The 26938-nt window shown below is 35.7% G+C and overlaps 1 protein-coding gene across 6 annotated transcripts in view; it reads left to right on the top strand.

The window, feature by feature from the left end:
- The window catches only part of MALRD1 (MAM and LDL receptor class A domain containing 1), an 846741-nt gene that overhangs the window by 647801 nt on the left and 172002 nt on the right, over positions 1–26938 (top strand). For all 6 annotated transcript variants that reach the window (XM_087420773.1, XM_087420775.1, XM_087420776.1 and 3 more), the window contains one exon: positions 7140–7301. In XM_087420773.1, coding sequence (XP_087276899.1) covers positions 7140–7301 — 162 coding nt within the window. The remainder of the gene's footprint in view (positions 1–7139; positions 7302–26938) is intronic.

The following is a 26938-nucleotide window of genomic DNA, read 5'->3' as shown; positions in this document are numbered from 1 at the left end:
CACTGCTTGTCAAGCCATGCTGTGGCGGCGTCCCATATAAAGTAGAGGAAGATGGGCACGGATGTTAGCCCAGGGCCAGTCTTCCTCAGCAAAAAAAGGAGGATTGGCATCGGATGTTAGCTCAGGACTAATCTTCCTCACCAAAAAAAAATTACCATTTTAACTTTTTTAACTGAACAGTTGAGTGGCATTAAGTACATTCGCTTTGTTGTGTAGCCATCACCATCATTTATCCCCAGAACTTTTTTTATCTTGCAAAATTGAAACTCTGTACCCATTAAACAATAAGCTTCCATTTTCTCCACCTCTCAGCCCCTGACAGCCACCATTCTACTTTCTGTTTCTATGAATTTGGTGACTCTAGGCATCTCATATAAGTAGAATCATACAGTATTTGTCTTTTTGTAGATGGCTTATTTTACTTAGCATAATGTTCTCAACATTCATGCCATATTTTAATTTTATATCAAAGTGTAAAAGGAAGCAAAAATGATTGATACTTTTTAAACTATAGCATGAACTCTACAGTATTATAATCTTAATTTTATAAAATATTATGTATTTCCTTTATAATATATGTATTCTCAAATGAAATTTATATACATTGAATAACACTTCGTGGTGTTATTTCTAGCTTCTTTTAAGTGCACCAAAAAATATATTTTTTGATACTGACTGTAAGGAATTGATTTCAATGGAGTTCTAAAACAATGCTCTGAAACATTTGTGAAATCACCACTTGTCCCCACAAGACATAACAAGTAGAGCATTTAATAATCGCCAGTAAAACATTAAAAATTTGACCAAATTTATAAAGGTTCTAAAGGAAAAATACTTTGAATATGATGACATTGACATACATAATCCAGTGGGGGGAAAGGGCAGCTGTCACAGGCAGATAGAAAAGTTATTACAGTGAGTAAATTATCTTCCTGTCATGTAAAGATGTACATATATTGAAAATATTTACATAAAAATTATACTCTGCCATTTGTTCCTATTCCTAGTGTGGGCTAGGAACAACTTTCTAAACATTGGATATATAAAAATGAACAAGACATTGTCTTAGGCTTTAAAAATTCACTTTCTACTGTGGAAAAAAAACTAGGGGGAAAATGTATGAAATTATAATATTCTTTGCTTTTTAAACAACTTACTAGTAAATGAAAGGATTCCTGGTTAATTTTAAAGTATAACAAGTGCTATCATATGAAGAATAACCTGTGTGTGTGTGCACATCTGTATACACATTATAAAAACAGGCTTACAAACATTAGAAAGAGGTATGGATATTTCGGTTTTTCAAATGCAAATGCTGCCCATGTTCTTTTTGCTTCACTCATTTTTCTTCTCAGGCTGCCTTATATGGTTTTTATTTTTCCCACAGCTATTTGAGGTATTGATGTGAAAACACGCAAAGGCAGTTTTGATTTTCAGGAACTGAAGTCAATTACATACTCACATCTGTTAGTGTCACCCACAACTTTGATGGACAACTGCAAGAAGTATTTGAATTTATTAAAATAAAAGCGGTATGTTGACAAATGAAATAGTCACTTTTCTTAAAACCTCTTGATACATTTTGTTCATATCCGAAAGGAACACTACACAGCACACATAGATATACAGGTGGCTCATTGATTCTGCAAACTGACTTCATCAATATTTCATATTGATGGTCATTTGGATACATTGGAGGCATCAGGGCTGGATTCCTGCCTGAAGTCAGATAATCTATTGTGGATAATGGAATAAATTACAACCTTTTCAAAATGACCTTTGGAGATATGTAACAAAAGAATTGACCTTTGGCGTTATTAAACCCAAGTCTTCACTTTGACTTTGCCCCTCATTTGTTGAGCAACTATTTAAATTTTTAGAGACTCACTTTCCTCATCTATGTAGTAGATTGAATAACATTCATCCTATAGAGTGCTTTGAGAATTAAATGAAACAATATAAAGAGTATATTTGTTCGGTCTTCTAGGATTAATAATGTTAGCTTCTCCCATTTCATTATTTTTATATTCTCTTGAAATGTTTAGTCATAGTGAATGTCTTATTTATATGTCCTTTATACTCAGCAGAAAATAAATGCGGCTATTCCTCTTGACTAAATTTTTACTGTAGGTGATGAGCAAAGATAAAATTTTCGTTTGCATCTCTACCTCCTGTTGCAAAAATACATGGCTTATAATAAATGAGACCAATTATTTTTAGAAACAGTTAAGTAGAGTATGTGCTCTTTTCTTTCTTTTTTTTAAATTTTATTTATTTATTTTTTTCCCCCAAAGCCCCAGTAGACAGTTGTATGTCATAGCTGCACATCCTTCTAGTTGCTGTATGTGGGACGCGGCCTCAGCATGGCCGGAGAAGCGGTGCGTTGGTGCGCACCCAGGATCGAACCCGGGCCGCCAGCAGCAGAGCACGCACACTTAACCGCTAAGCCACGGGGCTGGCCCTGTGCTCTTTTCTTTCATGGGAGGAAATTATACCTAAAACATGTATTGTGTGCCTTGTGTTCTAGGCTAGGGATGTACAGCATGTGGGTGGGCACTTTCTCTCCTGCCCCTCACAGTGACAAACACCATTATTCAGTCATGTCATTCTTTTCCACTTACCCAGATCCTTCAAAATCCTTCTCAATGCAGCACTCCAAGAAGCCATTTTACAGTGAGGAGAAACTATTTAATATTCCTGTGTTATGCATTATGGCATGGCAAAATAAGGTGGATATGTGGATGTGAGGAATTAAGGGCCGGCCCCGTGGCTTGGTGGTTAAGTGAGCGCGCTCCACTGCTGGCGACCCGGGTTCGGATCCCGGGCACGCACCGACGCGCTGCTTCTCCGGCCATGCTGAGGCCGCGTCCCACATACAGCAACTAGAAGGATGTGCAGCTGTGACACACAACTATCTACTGGGGCTTTGGGGGGAAAAAATAAATAAATAAAATCTTTAAAAAAAAAAAATAATAATTGAGGAGCCATCTCTTAAAAAATATAAGGTAGTTGATCAATATTTACACTGACCATACAACTATATGGCTTAATATTATACTGCTGGGAACATGTCAGTTGTTTAAAAAGAGTGTTAGTAATGCCTGAAAATCCATTCAAGGGATCATGATAAAGATCACAATTTGGAAAATATTATTTCTAAATCAATAGCCATTTTGAAAATACTAATATTCATCATCAAGAAATATTTCAAAGTCTTCATATCATCCATTGTTCAATAATTAAGTATGAAACCACTTATAGTGTATATAATGCAGTTCAATAATAATACCTGATCACGTGAAAATGTTTACAATAATTCAGTGGCAAACAATAATTAAGAGGACAATATAAAATAAAGATGTGATGGATTTCTGAATGAATGTAATAACCATATTTGTTGTTAAGTGCCATAAAACACACACACACAGACACACACACACAGGCTCTGAGAACTGACATGGTCTGGAAAGGGAGAGATAGGACATAAGTTGGACGTTCAAGGAAGAGTATGATTTGCTAGATAGAATAGAGAAGATATATTAAGATACTTGTAGCAGAAATTCCAACCTCGACCAGTTTAGACAGCATGATAGTCTCTGCTAGTTGCCTATCCAATTTTTTTTTTTGTCCCTTAAAAACAGAACTCTGATTTTATTTGGGGCAGCATTGTGACCAGTTGCAAATACCGTCTTCTCCAAACTTCATTGTGACCACCAGAGGCCAATAGATATACGTGGAAATTTTGAGAAGGTATCTCTTTCAGAAAGTAAAAGCACCAGAATAGAGAAATTCCTCCTCCTTTCCTCTTCCTTTCTTTCAATGCCTTGAATATTTGTGATACTGGGAAGTACAGCACCTTGTAACCATGTAACCTTGTACCCACGAATGAAGTCACCTTGTAACCAGGAATGAGCATGAGGATGACAAGATGACAGAAAGATGGGAAATATGTGCTTCACAAATGCACGGTTGAACCACAATGCCAACCTTAAACTGACAACTTCCTGACTTACTGTTAATTGAGATAAATTAATTCCTGTCTGTTTAAACTACTATTATTTGGGTTTTCAGTTACTTGGAACCCAAATGCCTTTCTAACTGATACAGACAATAAGGAAAATGTATTATCTCAAATAGCTAGAAGTCCGAAAGCAAGGGCACTCTAGAGTTGGTTAATTTAGTCACTTTTGTCATCCAAAGTATAGAACTGTTTGGACTCCTTTCTTCTTTATGCTGTGTCATCTTCAGGTAACTGACTTTCTTACAAAGTCAGCTCCCCACATAATCTCTTCGGTCTCAAGCAACACTTCTTTGCAATGATATCCTGGAAAAAGGACAAATAGATTTTCTTCTTTTTGGTTTAGTTTTAAGGACAAGGAAAACTTTTTCTGGGTGCCTTTTTCCCAGTAAGTCTCATTGTCTAGAATTGCATCCCAGGACCTATGCCTATAATCAAGACAAGGACAGAGAGAACATTGCATCACAATTGCTTAGGTAAACCATGAGCCACATCTGGAGCTAAGGAGGAGGCTGTTTCACCCTTGAAACACATGTCAGAGTGAAAGAAGGTGAATACTCAGATAAAATTGCAGTTCTGTCCTGAACAAGAGTGGGAAGGAATGAACTGACAAATGAGTGCCAACTGCTACAGAAACATTCAAAAAAGAAAGAGAGAAGTAGTCCTAAATATAAAAGTTGGAAAAAAAGTCAGTTTTGTTCAAGAGGTAATTTTCTGAAAAATTTGGTTGGAGTAGAGAGAATTTGGAGGATGAGACAGATTTTAGCCTAAAAAACACTTTGCATAGAAGGAAAGGTTATTGTATGCAAGTCCAGAGATTTTGGAGAGTATTTTCAAACAATGCAAAAATCTGAATATTTTGAGCAAGAGAAATAATGCAAGAACAATCTTACAGATGATTAATGTGCTTTGGGTTTGTAAGGTTGATAGGATGAAGGCTACACTTAAAAAGAAACTCTTAAAATAAACCAGGGGCTTGAACCAATGGAACTGGGACAGGGGCTATGGAACTGCAAAGAATTAAACATGTTCTCAAAGGGAGAACCTACAGGTATTGGTGATAGATTGGATATGGAAATGAAGAATGTAGAACCAAAGATAACTCCAAAGGTTGAATCTTTAAAAAGAGAGAGAAGATTCATGCTATGAAATTAATCAATAATCTCAGAGAGAAGAACCCATTTGGAAAAGTGAATGATGAGTTTGTTTTAGGCTTGTTGGTTTGAGGTAACAGTTGCATATTCCAAGTTCAGCAAGCATTTGAAGATAAACACCTGCATTTCATGATGGCTGTAGATTTGTGGGCCATCTGCATCAAAGTGTGAAAGGCCATGGAAAGGATGAGTGAAATTATATAGAGTGAGAAATTTAAGCAAATATATATATATATATATATATTTTAAATCAAGAGGGACACCTTGGCTATTTCTGCAGGTTATAAGAAAGGAATTAGTAGAAAATGTGAGATTGAAGGGTGTGGAAAAGTTGTGTAACTTTGAAATAAATGAAGCTGTGGAATGCTAATAGCAGTGTTTGATGAAGAGTTGAGATCATAAGCTGAGATCAGCCCTAGAAAAGAGAAAAGAAAAAGTGATGTAATTTTAGGTAGAGAGAATGAAATATGAGAGAATTTATCCTGATTGTATAGATATCTTTAGAGTCACAGCTAAAGTCGTATGTTAAATAAGGTGGAACAGGAAGGACAAGGCTGGTCACAAAGAATGGAAAAGGTTGTAGGATAATTGTAGGGCCTATGTGTAAAGGAGTCAGTTACACAGAAATACAATAGTTCAGAACCTGTGTGTGACATCATTCTAAAGAACACACAATGGCTGTCTTGTATATATACTGGAAGGTTATGCATGTTCGTAGCTGTGTTAGCTAAACATCTGGAGAACTGAATTTCTCACTTTTATCCAAATAATGTAAACCTATCTGTATCACATAATGCTGGCATAATAAGTATTAAAAAAGGATATACAGAGCCCATAAGTAAGCATATAATAATCAATGAATTATAAGTCATGTAGAATGAATGAAATAAATATACATAATTAAAAATGATTCCAGTTTTTAGGGATAAGATGCAATCATGCATGAGAAGTGAAATGCTAATATTTTATGAAAATACTCGCAGGGATCCAGAAAATTTTCTATAAAAATATTAAAGCTTTGTTTGCTATATGTTTGGCATCCATTTTAACAGCAAGTTTTTCTTCTGATGAAGTTTCTATGTGCCAATATTAGTTTTATGTTAAGAAAAAGTTATGAACTAGAAATCATCTGGAGAAGAAATGTTAAAAACAACACAAACGTCATCTTTCTAAAGAGAAATGACAATCTCAGTTGATTCATACTGATTAAATCACCCAATAATTCATTGTGTCTGCACAACACAGTCAATTTTTACAGTGAATGCTCAAAAATAATAACTGCTGTGCAAAAAAAATTAAAGAAAAATGAAAACAGATATCAGGGTGTTATGATGGCAATTTTCACAGATGAGTTGGTAGTAGACATTCAGTTATTATCTAGTATTTTTCTCATTGTGAATAACTTAATTTTTAATGAGTTATCAATCAACACTTTTAGAAGACTTCTTTTATTATTTAGTCACTAGCTCTGAAATGTTGCACATGGGTGATTGGTATGTGCGCCGAGATGGTTTGTCCTATACTGTTTACTTCCCCCAAAGGCATCTTTTCTTTAGTTAATGGCTTTGCCTCCCTAATGGACTATGCTATTCAAACACCAGAGTGAACAGAGGGACTGAACTAAACATCCAGACAACTGAAGCTGTTGACTTATTTGACCTGAATTATCTGTATTCATAACATTATATTTATTGTTCATGTGTAGACAGTTTTATCTATCATCTATAAATATTATTAGTCAATCCATATAACTCCTTAATGGATAAATGACAATATTCATGCACTGCTTCTAGACCTCGTGATTAAAAAAGCTATGATGTACAATTGATATTACCAATGGGTGCGAATGTCCTGGTTCTTTAAATTTATTAATAAATAACTAGAATATGCAAATATAATTGAAAATGTAGCATAATAAGTGCAATATACATTTCTAGAACATTCTGTTAGTATTTTTGTTTCCTTAGGCCAGTATACAAGCACAACAGGAAGCTGCAATTTTGAAACAACTTCAGGAAACTGGACCACCGCCTGTAATCTCACTCAAGACTCTCAAGATGACTTAGACTGGGCCACCAGCAGCAGAATTTCCGCTGAAGCATTGAGTCCAGACTCTGATCATACACCAGGTAAATCTAGTAGAGATACCCAGACCAAGTAATCCACTGGGCTAGGAATCTTCTTTAACTTTTTGAGTGAATATCAGAGTGCATTCCTTACATCTGTGTGGCGGGAGAGCACAAAAGGCTTTATAAACAGACAGTTAATCCCTTCTATTTTGATGCCTGAATTATTGAAGAGACCCAGAACTGACGTTTGCTATAGGGAAATCCGTGACTCATATTTTAAGAGACTCACAGATTGTGTTTACTCTACCCCGAAGGGGTCCTTAAGGACAATTGGGGAAGGAATAGGTAGGGGTCATTCAGATTAACGCATGCAATAGGCAAAGGTATACAATTATCAACAATAAGAGTTCTCATGATGCCACAACGGCCAGTAGCTGGCCACCAATTTCATTCCAGTCCCTCTGAAGGGCAGGGAGAAAGATGTAAAAGGTAAGTGGTGATGAGAATGAGCATCAACAAAGTCTTGACAAGTTTTGCTTCCTGCCCTGTGATATGAGATGAATACAATCTTTCATGATTTTACAGTTAATAGAGTCAGAGTATTGGTAAGCTTGTAATCTTATTTATTTTTACCCTGAAGTCTTGCCTACTCAGTACTTTTCTTTTCTTAGGAATCTAAGTTTTCCTAGGGATAAAAAATAACTCTTTTTAGAGATAACTTTTCTTAGGGATAAAACTTTTCCAACTTTTCTTAGGGATAACCTAAGATATTTGCGATAGTTAATTTTATGTGTCAGCTTGGAGGATGTTTTTGCATGAGGCTAACATTTATATTGGTTAACTTTGAGCAGACTGCCCTCCATAATGTGTGGGGGCTCGTCCAATCAGTTGATGGCCTGAATAGAACAGAACCGACTGACCTTCCCAAGCAAGAAGTAATTCCCCAACAGATTGTCTTCAGACTTCATCTGCACCTTTGGCTCTCCTAGTTCTCTAGCTTGCTGGCCCACACTGCAGATTTTGGGCTTGACAGCCTCCATAATTACATGAGCCAAATTCCATATAATAAATGTCTTTCTATATTTATGCATATCCTATTAGTTCTGTTTCTCTGGAGAACCCTAACTAATACAATATTACTCAAAACAATGGAAGCATAGGCACAATGAAAAAGAACAAGATTATATGGAATTAAAATAACTTTTCATACGAAAAGTATACAAGATTGGCTCAGCCATTTTATGACTAGTGGAAAGAGAACAACACTTTTATTATGTATATATTCCAGGCAGATTGAAAATGTCATGATGTTCCATTACAGTGTGGGTGCCATTCTTATTTTAAAGTTTTCTCTAATTCATCTTGAAATTGAGTATTTTTAGTCCTTTTGACCTGCCAAGTTATATTTTCTCCTTTGTTCACCAAGTGTTTTTTTTCCTTAAAAAACATGAAGTTAGTGATACTAGATTATAGGTTAATAGAACAGGATAGAAAAATCAAGACACTGAGGTCAGTAATTGGGAGGATTTAATATATAAAAAGGAAAAAGACAGGAAAAGATTTTCAAAAGCCACCTACATGTGGCTGAGAGATGGCATTGGGGGGCGGGAGAAGGATACTCATACATGGTTATGGGAAATTTTCCATTTTGGAAAGCATTCTGGCCGTAGCAAATAAAAAGAACAACACATAAGCACATGTGTATAAGGACATTTACTTCATCATTGTTTGTAGTTGAAAAAATGGAAAATAAAATGAATGCCCATCATTCATAAATCATTTATTTGTTCCTTGATTCCTTTATTTATTTGCTTACTGAATGCTAGGCACTGTCCTAGTATTCCTGGGAATACATGGGTGAATAAAACAGACAAAAATTGTTGCCACAGTGGAGTTCACCTTCTGCAAGGAGGGAAATGATCATGAATAAACACGATCAGGAAATAAATTATATGGCTTATTAGAAGTTGAGGGGAAAGAAAGAAAAGAGTAGAGTAGGTAGGATTTGGAAGGCCAATGGATGGGTGTGCGCATTGGAGTTGGAGGAGGATTGCCACTTAAATGGGTTGATCAAAATAGGCTACATTGAGAAAATGCCATTTGAAAAAGACTTGAAGGAGGTGAAGGGGTGAGCCATGTGGATACCTAAGGAAAGAGTGTTCCAGCCACAGGGACGGCCAGTGTCAAATGCCCTGAGATCAGAGTATGCCTGGTGGGTATCTCAACCTGGGCATAATTGAATGAATTGTGGGGCTGTCCTGTGCACTGTGGGATGTTTGGCAGTATCCCTGGTCTCTACCCACTAGATGCCGCTAACACTACTCTCCTAGTCTTGACAACTCAAAATGTCTTTAGAAATTGCCAACTATGCCCTGGAGGCCAAAATCACCCCCTGCTGAGAACCTAGAGAAACAGCCTGGAGTCCACTGTAACTTGTTGAATCCACAGCATGCAATATTATGCAGCCACAAAAAAGAGAGAGTTTAGATTTGTAGGGATTTCCAAATAGTATTGTTCAAGGAATAAAGCAATATGCAAAATGATTATATAGGATGATCCAACTTTTCTAAAACAAAGAATGACTAATGCCCCTGTATTCGTGCATATGAATAAATCTGTACGTAGATATTTCTATGAATAACTATGTGAGCGTGGAGAAAAGGATGTAAAGGATACATACTTGTTTATTAACATAGATTAGTTGGATGCGTGGTAAGGTTGGAGTAGAGGAGAGGGAGAATAAATCCGAAAATAAGTAACTAAATCCAGTAATTGCACTGAAAAGAAGATCTAATATACATGATGGTAGCACATTTATGTGTTTGTGGAAAATGTGGTGGATATTTTTAAGTTTTACCACTTTTCACTCTCTTAATATTTACTTTTTCTTTAATATTTCTTTTCATCAGTTTTACATTACTAAGGATTATCACTTTTTCTAAAATGTTTAAAATACAAATAAACAGAAAAAGAAAAACTTCTCTAGTAATCCCAGTGGTATAAGTGATATAACCACCTATAAGCTTTGTATTTGTGTAGCTGCCATTCTTTCTTAACGGATATATTTCCAAGTAAAAGTAGGTTTCTACTTGATCTAGTAATGTAGAAAATATAGTGTGAACAAGTTTATATGTTACAAAATATTTTTAGCAACATAGCTTTAGTTATAGCATAGTATTCTACTTTTTGGATATATCATAATTTATAAGATTACCTAATGGTAAACTCAAATTATTTCCTAACACTTTCACTATAATAAACATCACAACAATGAATATACATTTAGATGGAACTTTATTACTTTTATGATAATTCCTGAGGATAAAGATATGTTTCTCTTCCTTGGGAAATTATGAGAAATAAGCAGATTTTCATTTTTGCTGCTAAGATCCAGACAGTAATATCTAGATACAGATGCCTGTGAGTTCTTTAGATTACACCTGCAGCAATCTTTCCTTATCTTAAGACAGTATATGAAACTCACAGAGTAGGTCTGCCGGTATAATGTTACCAGTGGTACACAAAGTACTGTAGGCTCAGTGTAGGAAAAGGTAAAAAAGTATTTATCAACGGACATGAGAAAGGTTCCATTGTTCAAAAAGACAAACACGAGTGATCAATTGACACATTTTAGTGGAACAATTAAAGACTATTAATGACAGTATTTGTTTTCTTTTTTGAACTTTTATAGCTTGTGCAAGTTCATTAAAGACCACATGAAAAAGTTTCAAATCTGGTTATTTATGCAATATTGTATACAAGTAATGTTATCCACAGATAATGAAAAGTAATCATTCTGACAGAATACTTTATTATCCTCCCTGTTCATCACTACTTGAGACAGTACATTTTTACAGAGTGCTCTCTTCAAAGCAGCCTGATTATATCATCCTTGATACACTAAAACGGCTCATTGAACTTTGTTTAGGCATCTCTGAGACAATAGGCTGCTAAGTAAAATGTAAGGACATTAATTAATTTTGACCCTCTGAGAAAAACAAACTTCTTTATGAGAAGGCCAACAGATTCAAAGAGCCTTTGGTCTATTTCTAAGCATCACAACCTCACTGTTAATTAAAGCTGTATTTATGGTTCTTTTCACTTATTGTTACCAAGATGAAGAATCAGATACATAAAGAGGACATTTTCAATGCCCATCACAGGCCTATTTGTGAGTCTTTTTGGAGCCATTGGCGAAGTTGTAGAGAGAAATTACAAACATTAATCCGCTCTCTAGTCTGCATGTGAATAGTGTTCAGCCTTAGTATATATGGGATTTAATGGCAGGAGTGATATTTGCCTGACATGAATTAATAAAGGTACAATGCAAAAGGCTACTCTTTTTTTCCCTTCCTTCATAACTTTATTTGCTTTTTAATGGTATAATTGACTATCTCCACAATTAGACTACAAACTATGGTAGGACGGGAGTCACATCTTTTGCTATTCTTATATTTCCTCCAGCATTTAAGATTGCTAGCTCTTGATAAATACTTGTACAGTTTCATGTTCTTGGATCTGTCTCCATCTGTATTTATTAACAGCGAAGTCTTTTGGATTAATTAATGCAACAAGCATTTCCTGAGTGCCTTAAATTCCACACACAATGTGTTGGGAACTGAGGGTATGAATTAACTAGATGTTTGTAAAGTAACTGGAATGGAATATGCTGCCTGAGCTAACGCACATGCTTATATAAGATTGTGCAATTCTGTATTCACAGCCCAAGGTCAAAAAATACCCCCAAATGATCTGAGTGATTCTAATGCTCTAATGTGTATAATACAGTTTAAAACATTAAGTGTTCAATAAATATAACGTGCTTGATATTTGGTTGACAGAGCCCTGCAGGCTAGGCAGATGATAACTGTACTTCCTGTTGGGCAGACAGGACACGTATTATTATTCCTATGTTAGAGATGAGGAACAAGAAAAGCTAAATGACTTCTCTGAGTCTGTATAATGAGTAACAAAGCCAGAACTGAACCCCTGGTGCACGGACCCTAATCCAGGCCCTTTCCCAGGTCATCACTATAGCATGCCCCGTCTGTATATACAGCTTCTGCCTGAATCTCCTTAACCTGCATATTTGGGGCCACTTAACCTCTATTTCATTCTAGGTTGTATCACCCTCTCACCCTGGTCTCTGATAGACGGAGACCCTCATATTCATTTGCTTGGAAGGGTTGGGGCTTGGGCAGAGATATGGAGTTAGATATACAAAATCCAAGCCTCGCTCACGTGTTTACCAGACCACTCTGGTAATCTTATTCACACACACACACACGTACACACACACACTTGTGCACACACACTCACACACAAAAAGAGATAATAACTGTACTATAACACATTTTTAAAAATTCTAATCATTCGACCAGAACTTTTTGAGATAGTCCAGAAGGAAACGAGAAAAGCAAATGGGATCAGAATGAATGGTGTAAAAACAGCAGAAAGCCCAGCCCAGGGAAACATGGTTCACTATAGATCCTCCCAAGGAAGCTACACAACATTCTAAGATCAAAGTCAAAAATACTGTTATGGACTGAACCCAGTCCCCCCAAATTTAGATGTTGAAGCCCCTAGCCCCCAATGCAGTCTGTGACTGCATGTGGAATTAGGGCCTTTAAAGAGGTAATTAAGGTTAAATGAGGTCATAATGGTGGGGCCCTAATCCAGGAGGACTAGTGTCCTTATAAGAAGAGGAGGAGACACCAGGGACATCCACACACAGAGGAAAGGCCATGTGAGTCCTTTTTTTTTTCCCTCAAGGAAGGCTGATGGGCTGGGGCAATTGACAAGGTTGTGGAGGGTGCCTGCCTGATTGGCCTAAATGGGATTGATGGAAGATAGACAGCCTCCGAAGATAGGGGTGGATAGCCCTGCTTTCTGCTGACTGACAGATGAGAGATTCCTAGACAGCAAGAAGAAGGCTGTCTGCAAGCCAAGGAGAGAAGCCTCAGGAGAAACCAACCCTGCCAGCACCTCACTCTTGGACTTCTAGCTTCCAAAACTGTGAGAAAATAATTTTCTGCTGTTTAAGCCACCCAGTCTGTGGTATTTTATTATGGCATCCCAAGCTGACTAATACAAATACCAAGAAAGGTTATGAAGAATTCTTCAGAGTAACTCACTGAAAAACAGCACTCAACACCTGGGATAGTTGAGAACTTAACCCCACTCCTCACGCTCCCCTCCCATGGCCACTGCTTGTGAACACAACTGCTCACAGAGGTGGCTTTTTCCTCTTAGGATAAAATAAGAGAACTGCTGTCTAAAGAAAATTGGACATCTGCCTGGGAAGGGATTATCATGGGATAATCACAGCCTGAAAAAGAGGCAGAGTCATGCTCGGGATTACACGGGATTAACCCCATAGGTTTGCAGAGAGAAATAAAGAAAGATAAATCTGTCCAAGAATAAAAATTACAGTGTTGCAGTTTGCCTGCCTGCCTACCCCTTGGCCTAACAACCAAGAACAGTGGTTCTCAAACTTGGCTACATATCAGAATCATCTGAGGAGTTTAAAAATTATTAAAATCTGGAATCTACTCGCAAAGATTCTGATATAATTGCCCCCGATTTTGGCCTGGGCATCAAGATTTTTAAGAACTCCCCATAAGATTCTAATGTGTAGCCAAGGTTGAGAACTACTGCCCTGTAGGGAAGCCTGCATGTCTATGTGCCCAGCCCACCTATACAGCACCTGCTCTTCATCCCCCCAAAGGAGAAGTCAGCCGGGAAAACGGTTCTATTACAACAGCAGTGGAAATTCTTTCCTGTTACCTATACTAAGCAACAAGGGCCTTCATTCAAAAGTTTCAATGGATAACCAAGAATCACCGAGCAATTAAAGACAGTCAATATCATGAAAGAGAAAGATAAGGATGTGAAAAGAGAACAGTTATCCCTGGAGGAAATAGATAACTCAGCGTAGTGGACATTTCTCATATTTTCTCACTGCTTTTTAGAAAATTGTTGCTGTATTTGTTGACTGTCGAGCCTTATGAGCCCCACCTCACCCCACTTCTCATGTGCTTAGGATGAAACCTGCCAATCAGATGCACAGGTGGAAGATTTTGATTTGGAAACGAGCCGCAGTCATCTCCCTCCATTTACCCCAGCGTGCCATATGACCATAATCATTTTTACGTGCCACATGATATAAAAAGTTGGGAATATATATATATATATATACAGTCATGCACTGCATAACGATATCTCAGTCAACAACGGAGCACACATACGACAATGGTCCCATAAGATTAGTAGCATATAGCCTAGCTATGTAGTAGGCTGTACCATCTAGGTTTGTGTAAGTACACCCTATGATGTTCAACCAACAATAAAGTCTCCTAATGACACATTTCTCAGAACATATCACTGTTTTTAAGTGACTCATGACTGTATGCCTATGTATATATGCCAATATATATACCTATATTAATACATCTTAATATAAAATATGATTTTATTGACTAAATATTTAATTATAATAAGGAAATATACTTAATTTTTAAGTGTAATACATTAGTTATAAAAAAAGGAGTACTACACTTGTAGAAATATATACTGAAGTATTAAATGTGATATCATTTGATATCCGGGATTATGTTCAAATAACCTAGTGCTATTGAGAATGTGGGTGGGAAATAAGGAAGAACATAAGGAAACAAGAGGAAACAAAACTGACCATGACCATGGGTTGAAATTTCTGAAGCTGGGTTTTGGATAGACGAGAGTTCATTATACTATTCTTTCTACTTTGGTATAAATTTGAAATTTTCCAAAATAAAGAGGTTTAAAAAATGGTTCCCACAGAATATGAATGTGATTTAAGTCAAGTGAAAAAATCCTGCCAGTATGACATGTAGCATGGGATAAGAACTGGATATTTGAAAACACCCAGGGAGTTGTCCACAAAGGAGAAGTGCAGACATGAAAGCAATAGTAAGAATCATAATAAATAATCTCTTCACCAGATTTTCAAATGATACTGAGACATATCAAAGAATGTGATTTGTAAATCCTTCTTTTATTTTATCTGATCCTTAAATAATACATTGGAATTTATTATGATACCAGTTCAGAACAGATTACTGTTTGAAACAGTATGTTTTTTGGATACTTGAAGGGGAGTTGATTACTAATGTACTACTACTACTGGTAGCAATAATGACATTAAAGTCTGAAAAGAATGTTAAAGGGCAGCATCTGTGATCTGTGTGATGCTTCAGCCACCACTTTAAAAATATGTCACTAAACGGAAGAGTTTTTGTAGATGAGTGACATGTAAATGAAATGATATACATTGGCATGGGGAAAAGATGTTTTTTCACTCATTCATTCAATCAGCAAATATTTGTGGAGCCTGTCTTTTGCTAACCACTATTCTAGGTACTTGGGATACGTGTAGAACAAATCAGAGAAGGATCTCTGCTGCCATGTGGCTGACAGTGTAGTAGAGAAGGATAGAAAACCAATATCAAGCATTATAAATAAAATGTGCATACTTTGTTGGAAGTTGATAAGGCTATGGGAAGAAAAGGAAAAGTAGAGCAGTAAAAGAAGGATCAGTCAGGAGCCAGGAACCAGGGGGGCGTGGCTTAGGAGTTGCGGGGTGGGGTGGGGTGGGGGGCTGTCAATTAAAGAAATTTTCATGTGTAGCCACTAGTGTGGGGGGCCTGCATTACTGTTTCCAGTTTTATGAAGGGTTGTGGATGGGTGTTAAATAGTTGCCCTTCTTATCCATTCACTTAAATCCCAAACAAAAGGATTTTTTTTCCCCAAACAAAATAAGGAGGAATTTCAGAGCAATTTAGAGGAAGAGAACTAACATCTGTTAAATGTGTCCTGAGACAGAAACTATAAAAGAAGATTTGCATATGTTATCTCATTTAATCCCTTTAAAACATTGTGATGTAGAAGCTACTAAATTCTTAAAAAGGTTAAAACACTTGACCAAGTCACAGGGGTGACAGAGCAGAGGGATTGGAATATCAAACTCTCTGACTCAAAAGACTTCCTTCTGTAGCCTACACTGTCCAATGTGACAGCCACTAGCCACGTGGAACTATTGAGCTCTTGAACTGTGGCTGGTCCAAATTAAGGTATGCTATAAGAGTAAATTACACATTGGATTTATAAAAAAAATCTCAATAATAAATTGTAGACTGATTAAATATTGAGAAGGTAACATTTTAGATATATTGGGTTAAATAAAATATATTACTAAAAATTAACCTATTTCTTTTTACTCTTTTAAATGTGACTACTAAAAATTCCAAGACTACAGATGTGGCTCACAGTATGTTTCTATTGGATAGCCCTATTCTATATCACAGCACACAAAGGGAAGACACTCTTGTCTATGAAGTGGATAAAACACTGGAAAAGACTAAGGAAATACCAAGAAGTACCCATCTCTGGATATTTTTGAAGATGGGCAGTCTTTTGCTTATGAATTCACACACTTGCTGCTAGGAACTGCATAGGTGATCTATTTAACTTCCAATCCACTTGAAGCAAAAGTACTTTAAAAAAAAAAACTTACAAAAAGCAAAGTGGCATAATGATAATACTTTAACCTAATCTGATATATTATCTTCATAATATTACATTATGTATATTAACAAAGTACATCCTAACAATTCGACATTAACATGTAGTCTTCTTATGATATCAGCAATTTCTATGTCCAAAAATACCACTTTCTGAATTATGGCTCAAATATGATAGTACCTTGTTTCATAATTTTCGAAGAGAAGAAGTAATGTCATTCTTTATTTCTATATTTTCTTTAATTTATTTTTTATATGTTTTTCTTTTTCTAATATATAGTTAAAGTTCAAAGTTGAGATTTTATTGTTATTATGAAATTGCAGAGTCTCTGACCTCTTGGACAATATTTACAAACGTGTGATAATACATCTGTGATGGCAGGGCTTATCTCCGTAAGTAATTATACAAAACCATTCCAGATCTATATGTATACATTTTGTATTAATTCTTATAGGATTTACATTTTCAGGTAATGGCCTTAAATATTTTTCATAAGTAATATATTGCAATAATTCTGATTAGCAGAATGATGCTTTCCTTAGTAAAATGTTTAGTTGTTTCACTAGCAGACAGTCCTATTCTGAAGCTTCTTGATTAGAACTTTGCCTTACTACATAATTGGGTTGAATTTTGTGGCAATCACTACATCATGACTCTTACACACTACCACCACCATCACCACAACTAGGACCATCAGCATGGCAGGCACTGCCATCTGGACCATTGATTTGCTTTGAATACTCTGCTTTAACAATGAGTTAGACAGCATATCTAATATCTGTCTAATTAATTGTTAAAGCGTATCTAGACAGCATATCCTCATAATCTGATCTGGTATGATGTGGGATCTCCTTTTGTAACCACGTACGAATTTATCGCAGATTATTTTAAAAGCTTTCTCTGTTCTACTTAATCTTTAGAGCTGTTCATTTCTTTGACTTGCCCTAGATAGATCCCCTTGATGTTTAGCAAAACTACAAAATATTTATGTGATTATTCTAATTTTCTTTCATTGCCAATATTTTTCTTCGTTACGTGAAGTTATTCATGATAGCATGTAAGTACGTTATGAATGTTGGTATTTTTTTCTCATTTTCCCCAATTTGTGCCTCCTTTTTCTTTGCCCTTGACTTCTCTTCTATTATGCCACCAAAACATATGTGCACTAGATAAAAGGAGATTTTATCAGGAGAATGACATAAAATGTTAGTATAAAATGAGTAATAATAAATAGCATAACTAATATTTTTATGACTTTATTATATCTTCTGATAAACTAACATCATCTTTTAAAAATAATTTCGCTCTGATATTTTCTAAATATATTAATTCAGCAATTAATTAAATAGTTTGGAATGAAAGACTGCTAAATGGTCTACTTTCACACGGTACAAATGAAGAGGGTTTTTTAGTTGTTATTGTTTATTTTTTAAGGAATAATATGCTACTAAAAATAGAGAATTGTTATATCTAACTAAATAGAACAAGTCTTATTGTCAAAAACTGATGCGACTCTATGTAGCTACTATTCATTGAATGCCAATCCCCCTGAGCCTGATTTTATGCAACTTTCTTGTTTAATGCTCACAACTGTCTTGAGGATTTTATAGAAGAGGAAGTTGATGTACAAAGAGGGTAAATAACTTGCCTCCAGCCACGCAGAAGCATTTACAGAATCTAGGCATTGGGACCCTGTCTGTCTGAAGCAAAAGCCTATATTAGTAACCATCATTCTCTATAAGTTAATATGACTTTTTCAAAACTTCCTGAAATGTATAAATTTTATGATAATTTAATGATAAATAATTTATAGTTTCTCTACTAAAACACAAAAATGTAAGAATTGCTAGCATTTTTTTGCTATATTAAAAAGGTGGCATCTTATCAATATCAAATGGCTCAAAACAAACAAGTATGTTTTTTCTACATTTCTTGTTTACCTTAATTTCCATTTTCTTCTGACAGTTGAATAGTATTTCTATTTTCTCCTTGTCTTGTGTTACTTTCTAGAAATACAAATATTCCACTCCAAATACACAAAAATACCAAGAAAGGAAACCAAGAGAGTTTTCTGGCAACCTCAGAATATGTCTTGTAGATTTCATTTTCTCACTGTAAAAAGACAATAAATGACACATCATTTGTTTGTTAACCAGAATTAGAATAAAAGCATTTCTTCTCGTGAAATCATAGTGAATGTTTAGACCAGGGTCATTCCTGTGTCCTTTATTTTTCTCTGAGACAGAGGGTTGGCTCTACTTTGGTGATGTTTAGACAAAAACAAACCCAGCTCATCTATAATGCCTTTCTATTTCTTCAAAAATTTGCAAGATCAGACAATGATTTCCATTTTGCTGCCAAAAAGCAATGCTAGTCTCAAACCATGAAGCCCTTCCAGTCATTCACATGTGTGATTTGAATCAATACCCCAACCGATTTATATCAAATTCTTCTCTCTCTGGGGAGAAACATAATCTTAATTTCTGTTTTTCTTTCCATTATCTCGGTTTATTTGTCTACATTCATTTAAAATACTTCCAAGAATACTTGATAATTGTTTCAAGTAGGACCCGGAAGATGCTTTCTTTTTTTGAAATGCCAAAAGATATTATCTGTGAGACATGGGATTCAGTGAAAATAGTGCTAGTGAACCATTTTTTTTTTTTTAGAATTCTTAGGACAACATTAAACCCTGAATAAAGAATCTGAAAATCTTTCAAGTTAATTATTCCATCATTTTACAAGTATCCGAGCATCATAGTTTCTCTAAAAGGAATTTACCAAATTCATAGTTATTTATGGACCTTATTTCTCAGTAAAATCATGAACCATTAAACCTATCCATTTCTATCTTCTCAAAACCTTGCCTCCTTCTATTTACTCTTTTTTTGTGTCCTTAAACTGCCTCTTTATCACTATATCATACTTTTTGCCTTCAAGCATCACAATTCTCTCTTGCTTTGACAAAAAAAAAAAAGACCTAACCTTAATCTTGCTTCCCTTCTAAGTATTGTTGTTTTTATTCTTTTATCTCAAATTACCATTCCCCACACTTTGTTTGTATCCTTTCCCTCACTACACACACCTTTTTTTGGTTCCCTACACTGTCTTCTGCAAAAATATTATTACTTCAACAAATAATTGTTGGTCCCCACTCTTGGTCACTGATCCAGACACTGTAGAGATAATTGTTTATCAAATACTGTCCCTACTCTCATGGAAGTTATATTCTAGCTCTCTGGAGGACTTGATTGATTACATAATCATAATGACATGATTCTTCTTATTATGTTGAATTTGACACTGCTGATCAATCCACACCTTCTTGAAGGTTTTCATCTGTGATTCTTTTGTCCTAATGTTATGTTTGTCTTTGATGGTTTTTCTTCCTCCTTCTAAGACCTAAATGTGAGTCTTACCAAATATTCTGACTTTGACCCTTTTACATCTCTTCCTACAGGTTTTGCTTGCTCAGAGTTTTTATTCTCTCAGTGTTCAACATTTGTTAACTGTTGCATGTATGCAGCCCTTATTTCCATATCCTAGTCCGATATTTTCAGTTGCCAGCTGGGTAATTGCCAGTATCTCCAAGAACATATCCAGACTCATACTTACCTTCCTTTCAGAAAGAATCTCCTCCTCCTGATCCTACAGTTTCTGTTATTGACATTATCATCATTAACACAGTTAATTCTCTCTCAATTTCAAATTCTATCAGCTCTTCCTTCTCAATTTATATGTTCTCCTTTCTTTGCATGTGCAATTCTGTCATCTTAATTTACTCCTGGGAGATTGCAATGTCGAGGCAACTCATCTCCATGCAAATATTCTCCTAAACCAGGCCACTCTTCACATTGATGCCGGATTAATATTCCTAAGTGGTGACTCCTGGTCCTCCAAATCATCAGAGGCTCTTCATTGCCTTTTAGTTTGGCATTAAGGGCTTCCTATGTTCTTCCCCAAATTGCATTTCTGATTTCAATTCTTATGTTATTCTTCTACAAACTCTGTGTCCTTGTTCCCCAAATATGTTTTAGTATGACTTGTAATTTTTTGTTGATAGTGAACATGATGTATTTGTTAAAAGGAACCAAGGTAAACAAGCCTTTAGTGTGAGGTTTTTTGTTTATCTGGCTCAGGATAAGGTTGTGTTTAATGTTTTCTGTAGGTGTAGGTGTCAGAAGGTAAAATCTCCTCTGGGGTCCTTGTTTTTGTTTCCCTTGTTGTATTTTGATTTCCCTAGAGACTTCTTAAATAAGGTCTGAGAGATGGAGTTCCTTTTGTTGCAGTTCCTCGCTAATACATATGAGCCCTATGGATATGGTGCTAAGGTGGAAAGGTATTCACTGGTAAGGTCAGAAGAATGGGAGCAGTCTACAATCTTGTGACTTGATCACAGTCTTTTAGTCAGCCTGTGCCCTTCACTGTCACCTTCTCAGGTGCTTCTCACATCTCCCTACCCCTTAGGTGAGATAGGAAATCTAGACTTGTTAAGAAAAATAGGCAAACTTCAAAATGGCTACTTTTCTTCTCCCCTGGAAAGAAACAGGGGGAATTTTTCTCCAGTCTTCACTGTGAGAACTTGGTAAGGCTCCTGGAGGTAAAATTTTGGGGTGCCCCTAAAACTGATCTCCCTGGAGTTTCTATCTCCCAAGCTTTTCCACACTGAGCCTCCAGCAATCTGTTAATTACAGTTTACATTTTCCTCGCCCAGGACTGGCCCCAGCAGTAATTCCTTCCCCGGGGGTTCTGCTCCACTAAGTTGTGATTCTCCGTATCTGCCTGCCTGTCTCTCCAATTTGGGGTCAGCAGTTGCCTTGTGGCCTCTCTTCTCTGAAGGATCTAAGAAGACATTTTTGTGTGTGTGTGTGAGGAAGATCAGCCCTGAGCTAACATCCGATGCCAGTAAAATCATGAACCATTAAACCTATCCATTTCTATCTTCCTCCTCCTTTTGCTGAGGAAGATTGGCCCTGGGCTAACATCCGTGCCCATCTTCCTCTACTTTATATGGGATGCTGCCACAGCGTGGCTTGACAAGTGGTGCATCGGTGCGCCCCTGGGATCCAAACCTGACCCGAGGCCACCAAAGCGCACCGTGTGCTCTTAACAGCTGTGCCACCGGGCCAGACCCTAAGAAGACTTTTTAACTTTAGTTTGTTAGCTTTTTTTGTTGTTGTGAAGATAAGACTGATGCCTTCCAAGCGCTTTGCATGTTGGACTGGAAACCAGAAGTCTCCTCCCCTTGTGTTTTTTAGGATAGTCTTTTGCCACTCCTATACGACTTTCTTTGTCTGCTACCATCTGCACTATATTCTTTAATATCCTTATATAGTGACACATCTTTTATAGTCTTTCCTCATCCACCAAATCTAAGCCATCTTTTATCTGTGGAACTACATAGTATTTACGATCTACATCAATATTTGGTATTATATGCTCACAATAACCCAACAACCTGTGTATATTATTATCATCATCATCATCATCATTCTCATTTGGTAGATAATGAATGTCAGACACAGTGGGGATTTCGTGATTTGCCCAAAGTCATAAAACTTGCAAGTATCAGAGTTTGGATTACAATCCAGATAGTCTGACCGAGAGCCTGTCTTCTAAATAATACATGTTGTTAGCTTTTGCCGTCAGATTCTTTTGGGTCTATTTCATATTTTCCCAGCCATAACTTGCCCATGTCCCTAACATCCAAATGCAAGACATGGTGCCTTCTATATAGTAGTTATCCAATCAATAGCTTGTGATTGATTGCCTTATTTCTACTGCTAGACTCATCTCTATATCTATTCTCTCAATTTCCCAGGAGAGTAGCACTAATTTGCAACTGTGTTCTAAGCACTTTACATGTAGTATATCATTTAATCTGTACCACAACCCCATGAGGCTAAAATACCTACTATAATTATCTCTTATTGCCTCTAGTCCTAGAGAATTTAAATAGGCTGCCCAAAGTCACGTACCTAACCAGTGGCCGAATCAGGATTTGAATCAGAGCCTATAGCTCCAGTGCCTGCAGGCTTAACCAGTGGGCAACCTTGCCCTCAGTTCCTGCTCATTACATATTCATTAAAAGAATCTGATAATATGATTTTCTGTTTCGATAAAAATAAATATTCTTCTGTTCTTATTTGCTTTCCACATTCTTTCGGGTAAAATAGATCTGAAATGTAAACAAAGATCTTATCACTTACCTAAAGAAAATGGTTTACAATTTATTTTCTTAGTTCTTTCTTCCTACATGACTAGGCAACATGTTCCCTTTTTAATCTCAATTTGGCAAATGAAATCAAGTTACAGAAATGTTATTAAGCCAATGCATGTTTCCAAAGGCATCTTGACAAAAAAATGACACATAAAGAGGTTCTTCGGGGTTCTTCCAGCATAAGGATTAAGAGCTTCAGAATCCTTGTCTTTACCTCAACTTATAGTAAATGCCAACTAATTCCATTCATATATCATCTTCATGTGATTGAGATATACTTGCTGCTGAGCAAATTAGAAGCTTTCGAAATAAGATGAATCTACTCTATGTTGGCATGTCACAGCAAGAAGCTTCATTTTTATATAAGATCAAGGCCTACTAAAGGGAAAACTTTATAGCGCTGTATTTGGTCATAGTAAATAGTATTAAAATGAGGCATTCTGCTGAAAAGTGGTTTTTTTAAATAGGTAATAATTATTTTCAAAAGCAAATAATGCCTAAAGAATAAACTGTTGAAAAAGATAGAAATAAAGAAAGGCCAAATCCATTCATTGTACAGCCCTTCAAAAATCAAATAGAAATGATGTAATGATAGACATGTCTATCAAATACCATGAGAAAATTTCATTTGACTTCAGAGGCACTGTATCTGTGGTTGCCATCTTGAGAACTTGGAGGAAACTTTTGTTCTCTGTCTGAGCATGTTTACATTTCACAGCCTTTAAAACTTACAGACACAAATAGCCAGCACCTTGAAAATCCGGGGGAAAAAATGAAAGTACAAAAAGAGATTGAGGGCATTTCAACTGATAGTCATTTTGTGCCCTTCTATTTTAGAGGGAGGGACAGGCAGAAATTATAGAGGATGTAGAGCTCAGCTAAGTCTGACTGAAGAAGGGAGCATTTTGCTATTTCAAAAGAAAGGCATATTGCATCCCATTTAAAAAAAACTATTAGGCAGCCTTATTTTATGAACAAGAAAAAGAGACTAAAATTGCCTACAATTTAAAGCAGGGAGTGCATTCAGATTACTTGAAGTGGGAAATTGTCTTTCATGATTTGACCCTAGTGCAAGTGAATATGATTCTTCTGAGGGAACAAGAGCTGTAAAAATATTGCTTTCTTTTAAAAGTATTAACTGTCATTTTAAAAAAGAAATGTCAAATTTATTACCTTATGGCATAATAACTCAACGAAACATTTTCAAAAACTCAAGATTGTAGCTAATAACATCTAAAAGACAAATTAGAATCTTTCCTTCTGCCGACACAAAAGTAAAAAAAGAATGCCCGTGATCAGAGTGGTAGGTTCTGAATGTAGCTGATATATTTTGGACTCTAATGTCAAGTAACAATGGTGATTTGAACAAAGTACACTTTGATGCTGAATTTGCACTATTTGACACTAAGTGACCCCAATTTTCGGCAATGTGTGCAATTCTTCAAAAAATGAATGTCAATGAGAAACTTCTATTCAGTGCCTGATTTTAACTAATTAAGATGTGAAATATAAAATGTGTGTCCTAAGAACCTTAAGAACTTGTAATCATAAAACCTGTACAAGCAAAATTAAAGTATTAAGCTGAAAGTGTACAGAAAATATCGAACAGTGTGGGGAGAGATAAAATTCAGACATATTTAATAAATGCCCATGTTCCAGAGTACTACATCTGGTTGTATTTAATTAAAGTATGATAGATTTTACAAACTTACTTGAGTGCATTCTACTCTAACATGTGTGAGTTAAGGAACTTTTAAAATGGCCAATAGAAAGCTGTAAAATAGTCCAAAATCAAACCAACAAACAAAAAATTCTGCTTCTATAAAAATCTGACCCATGAATGTTGTTAATCATTCCACAGAGTCACATGTAAATGAAGTGAAGTGGTTTAATGATTTACCGTTAAATTGTAAATATGTTGTGGCAGTTGAGATTTTAAGCTTTATTATCTGCTTTAACAAATTCTGAACTTTGTGTGGAAGGCTAGATTGACCTTCCCCAAGGATTTTGCTAGATATAAATAGGTAGTTCTCAATGAAGCAACTGAAAGTTTATAAATGTTTGAAAGTGGGTCTAGTCTGAGCTTGCTAGATAAAGCATGAGTCTATCTCTGAAAAGGTAATTCAATGTAAGCTTTTATAAACTTGTGATACAGTACATAGTTCCTGGATAATTCATTTATTTCTATTAATAATTTCAAGAGGCTAAGCAACTTTTCACCTTTATGATTCTCAAGAAAACATATGACATTGCAACAAGTCTATTCCCCTTACAAAGTCAAATGTAGATTTGCTAGAGTTCCAGAGTTATAAATTCCCAAAGACCAAATTTGCAATGGTGGCTTCTAAATTGCCAATCATAGTTTTGCACTCTTAAATGTTTAAATGGATAAAATTTCACATTTACCTGCATTAATATATCAGCCAGGAATTGACCTTCTGATTTCTGTGTTTGACTGTAGGATTTCCTAAGACCAAAATTGAATATGCAAATTAGAAGAGGCAAGGCGGGATAGACTTGTAAAACTCACCCAGAGTCTCCTAATCATTGAAATTGCTAGCTTTGATGTGGAGCCTTACATAACATTGTTTGTCTTGTACTGAAATAAATATGCTGCAGAAAATGATAGATTATAATCATCCCCAGTGAATTATAATTTTTTTACATTGAGTTTCACGATACAGCCCTAAAATGCAGACATTAGATTGTCCTACATTCTTTTCAGTGATGTCATATCTTTGCTAAGCTGGTTTTCAGCAGTTGCTGTGAAAAACGTAGGTCCTGGGTAAAGTAAATGTGGACTAGGAAATGGAGGTGGTGGTGTTCAACCAATTTTAAGGCTTGGGAATTGTGCAGGGCCCAACAGGCAGCTAATCTCATAGAAAGTTTAATTGTGGCTATTTAGGAATGAAATAAATTATTTTTTTCCAATTGTGTGTATTAGTTTTTCAAATGCCTGCAATGTTGTTAGAATATTAATACGTATTAAGTTGTTTGGACTTACGTACTTCATAAATAAAATTCAAATATTGCTTCCCAGCTGGGGTGCTGTGAAAAAGTTACTGGGACACTAAGGACTCGTGGCCTGAGTCACATTAGCTTATAGGCAATGACTATGAATAGAGAACTTGATTAGACTGAATTCAGGTGCTGTACAAACTTAAAACTTACCTTTTAAAGCTAAATATCATATGATTAAAAGTCTTCTAAATAAACATTTACATTAGTGAAGTTTTAATGTATTTATGCAGTTAGAAGAATACATTTACTAAAATAGAAGGTTTTAAATCAAAATTCCTAACTTTGTGAAACGAGTTAAATTTGTGTCTATGAACACAATTACTTCTTTTCCCACTGCTCTAAATATTTGACTTTCAACCTTAGGTTAGCACTACAGCATGGAAAGAGATATATTTAAAGTCTGAGTTAAATATGACCTGCTTTTGAGATAGAAGTACATTAGTTTTCATCATGTATGTCATACTGTTTAAGAGCTGAGCTCTGAAATATAAAATAGTTTTGTACAAACATACTTAACATTAATTTACCTTATTTGAAACTGAGCCAAAGCTATTTCTTTACATCCAATATAGGATGAATAGATTCCATACTTTCAATTAAGTCTTAACTATATAAGAAACGTTATTATAGCTACTTGTAATGTTTTAAAGCTTGTCTGATAAAGTGTAGTCTAAATGCATTGCAAATCCTCAAGGATGTAAAAGGCAATAAGATGAGAGAAAACCTAGATGTTCTTATTTTATCAAAGCATGGATCTAAAAAATGCATATTATTAATGAATAAGCCACAATTCTTAGCCGATTTCACAGATGGAGTCTAGTGTATCTTGGTTGTGCATGCCACATATATGTCTTTATTTTCTAAATAAGAAAATAAATAAGTGACATTCTTGGAA

Source organism: Ceratotherium simum, chromosome 32 (assembly GCF_057802395.1).
Source record: "Ceratotherium simum simum isolate JZ-2026a chromosome 32, ASM5780239v1, whole genome shotgun sequence".
Taxonomy (NCBI): domain Eukaryota; kingdom Metazoa; phylum Chordata; class Mammalia; order Perissodactyla; family Rhinocerotidae; genus Ceratotherium; species Ceratotherium simum.
Note: the sequence above shows the minus strand (reverse complement) of the source record. Positions and strands in the feature narration are given on the sequence as shown.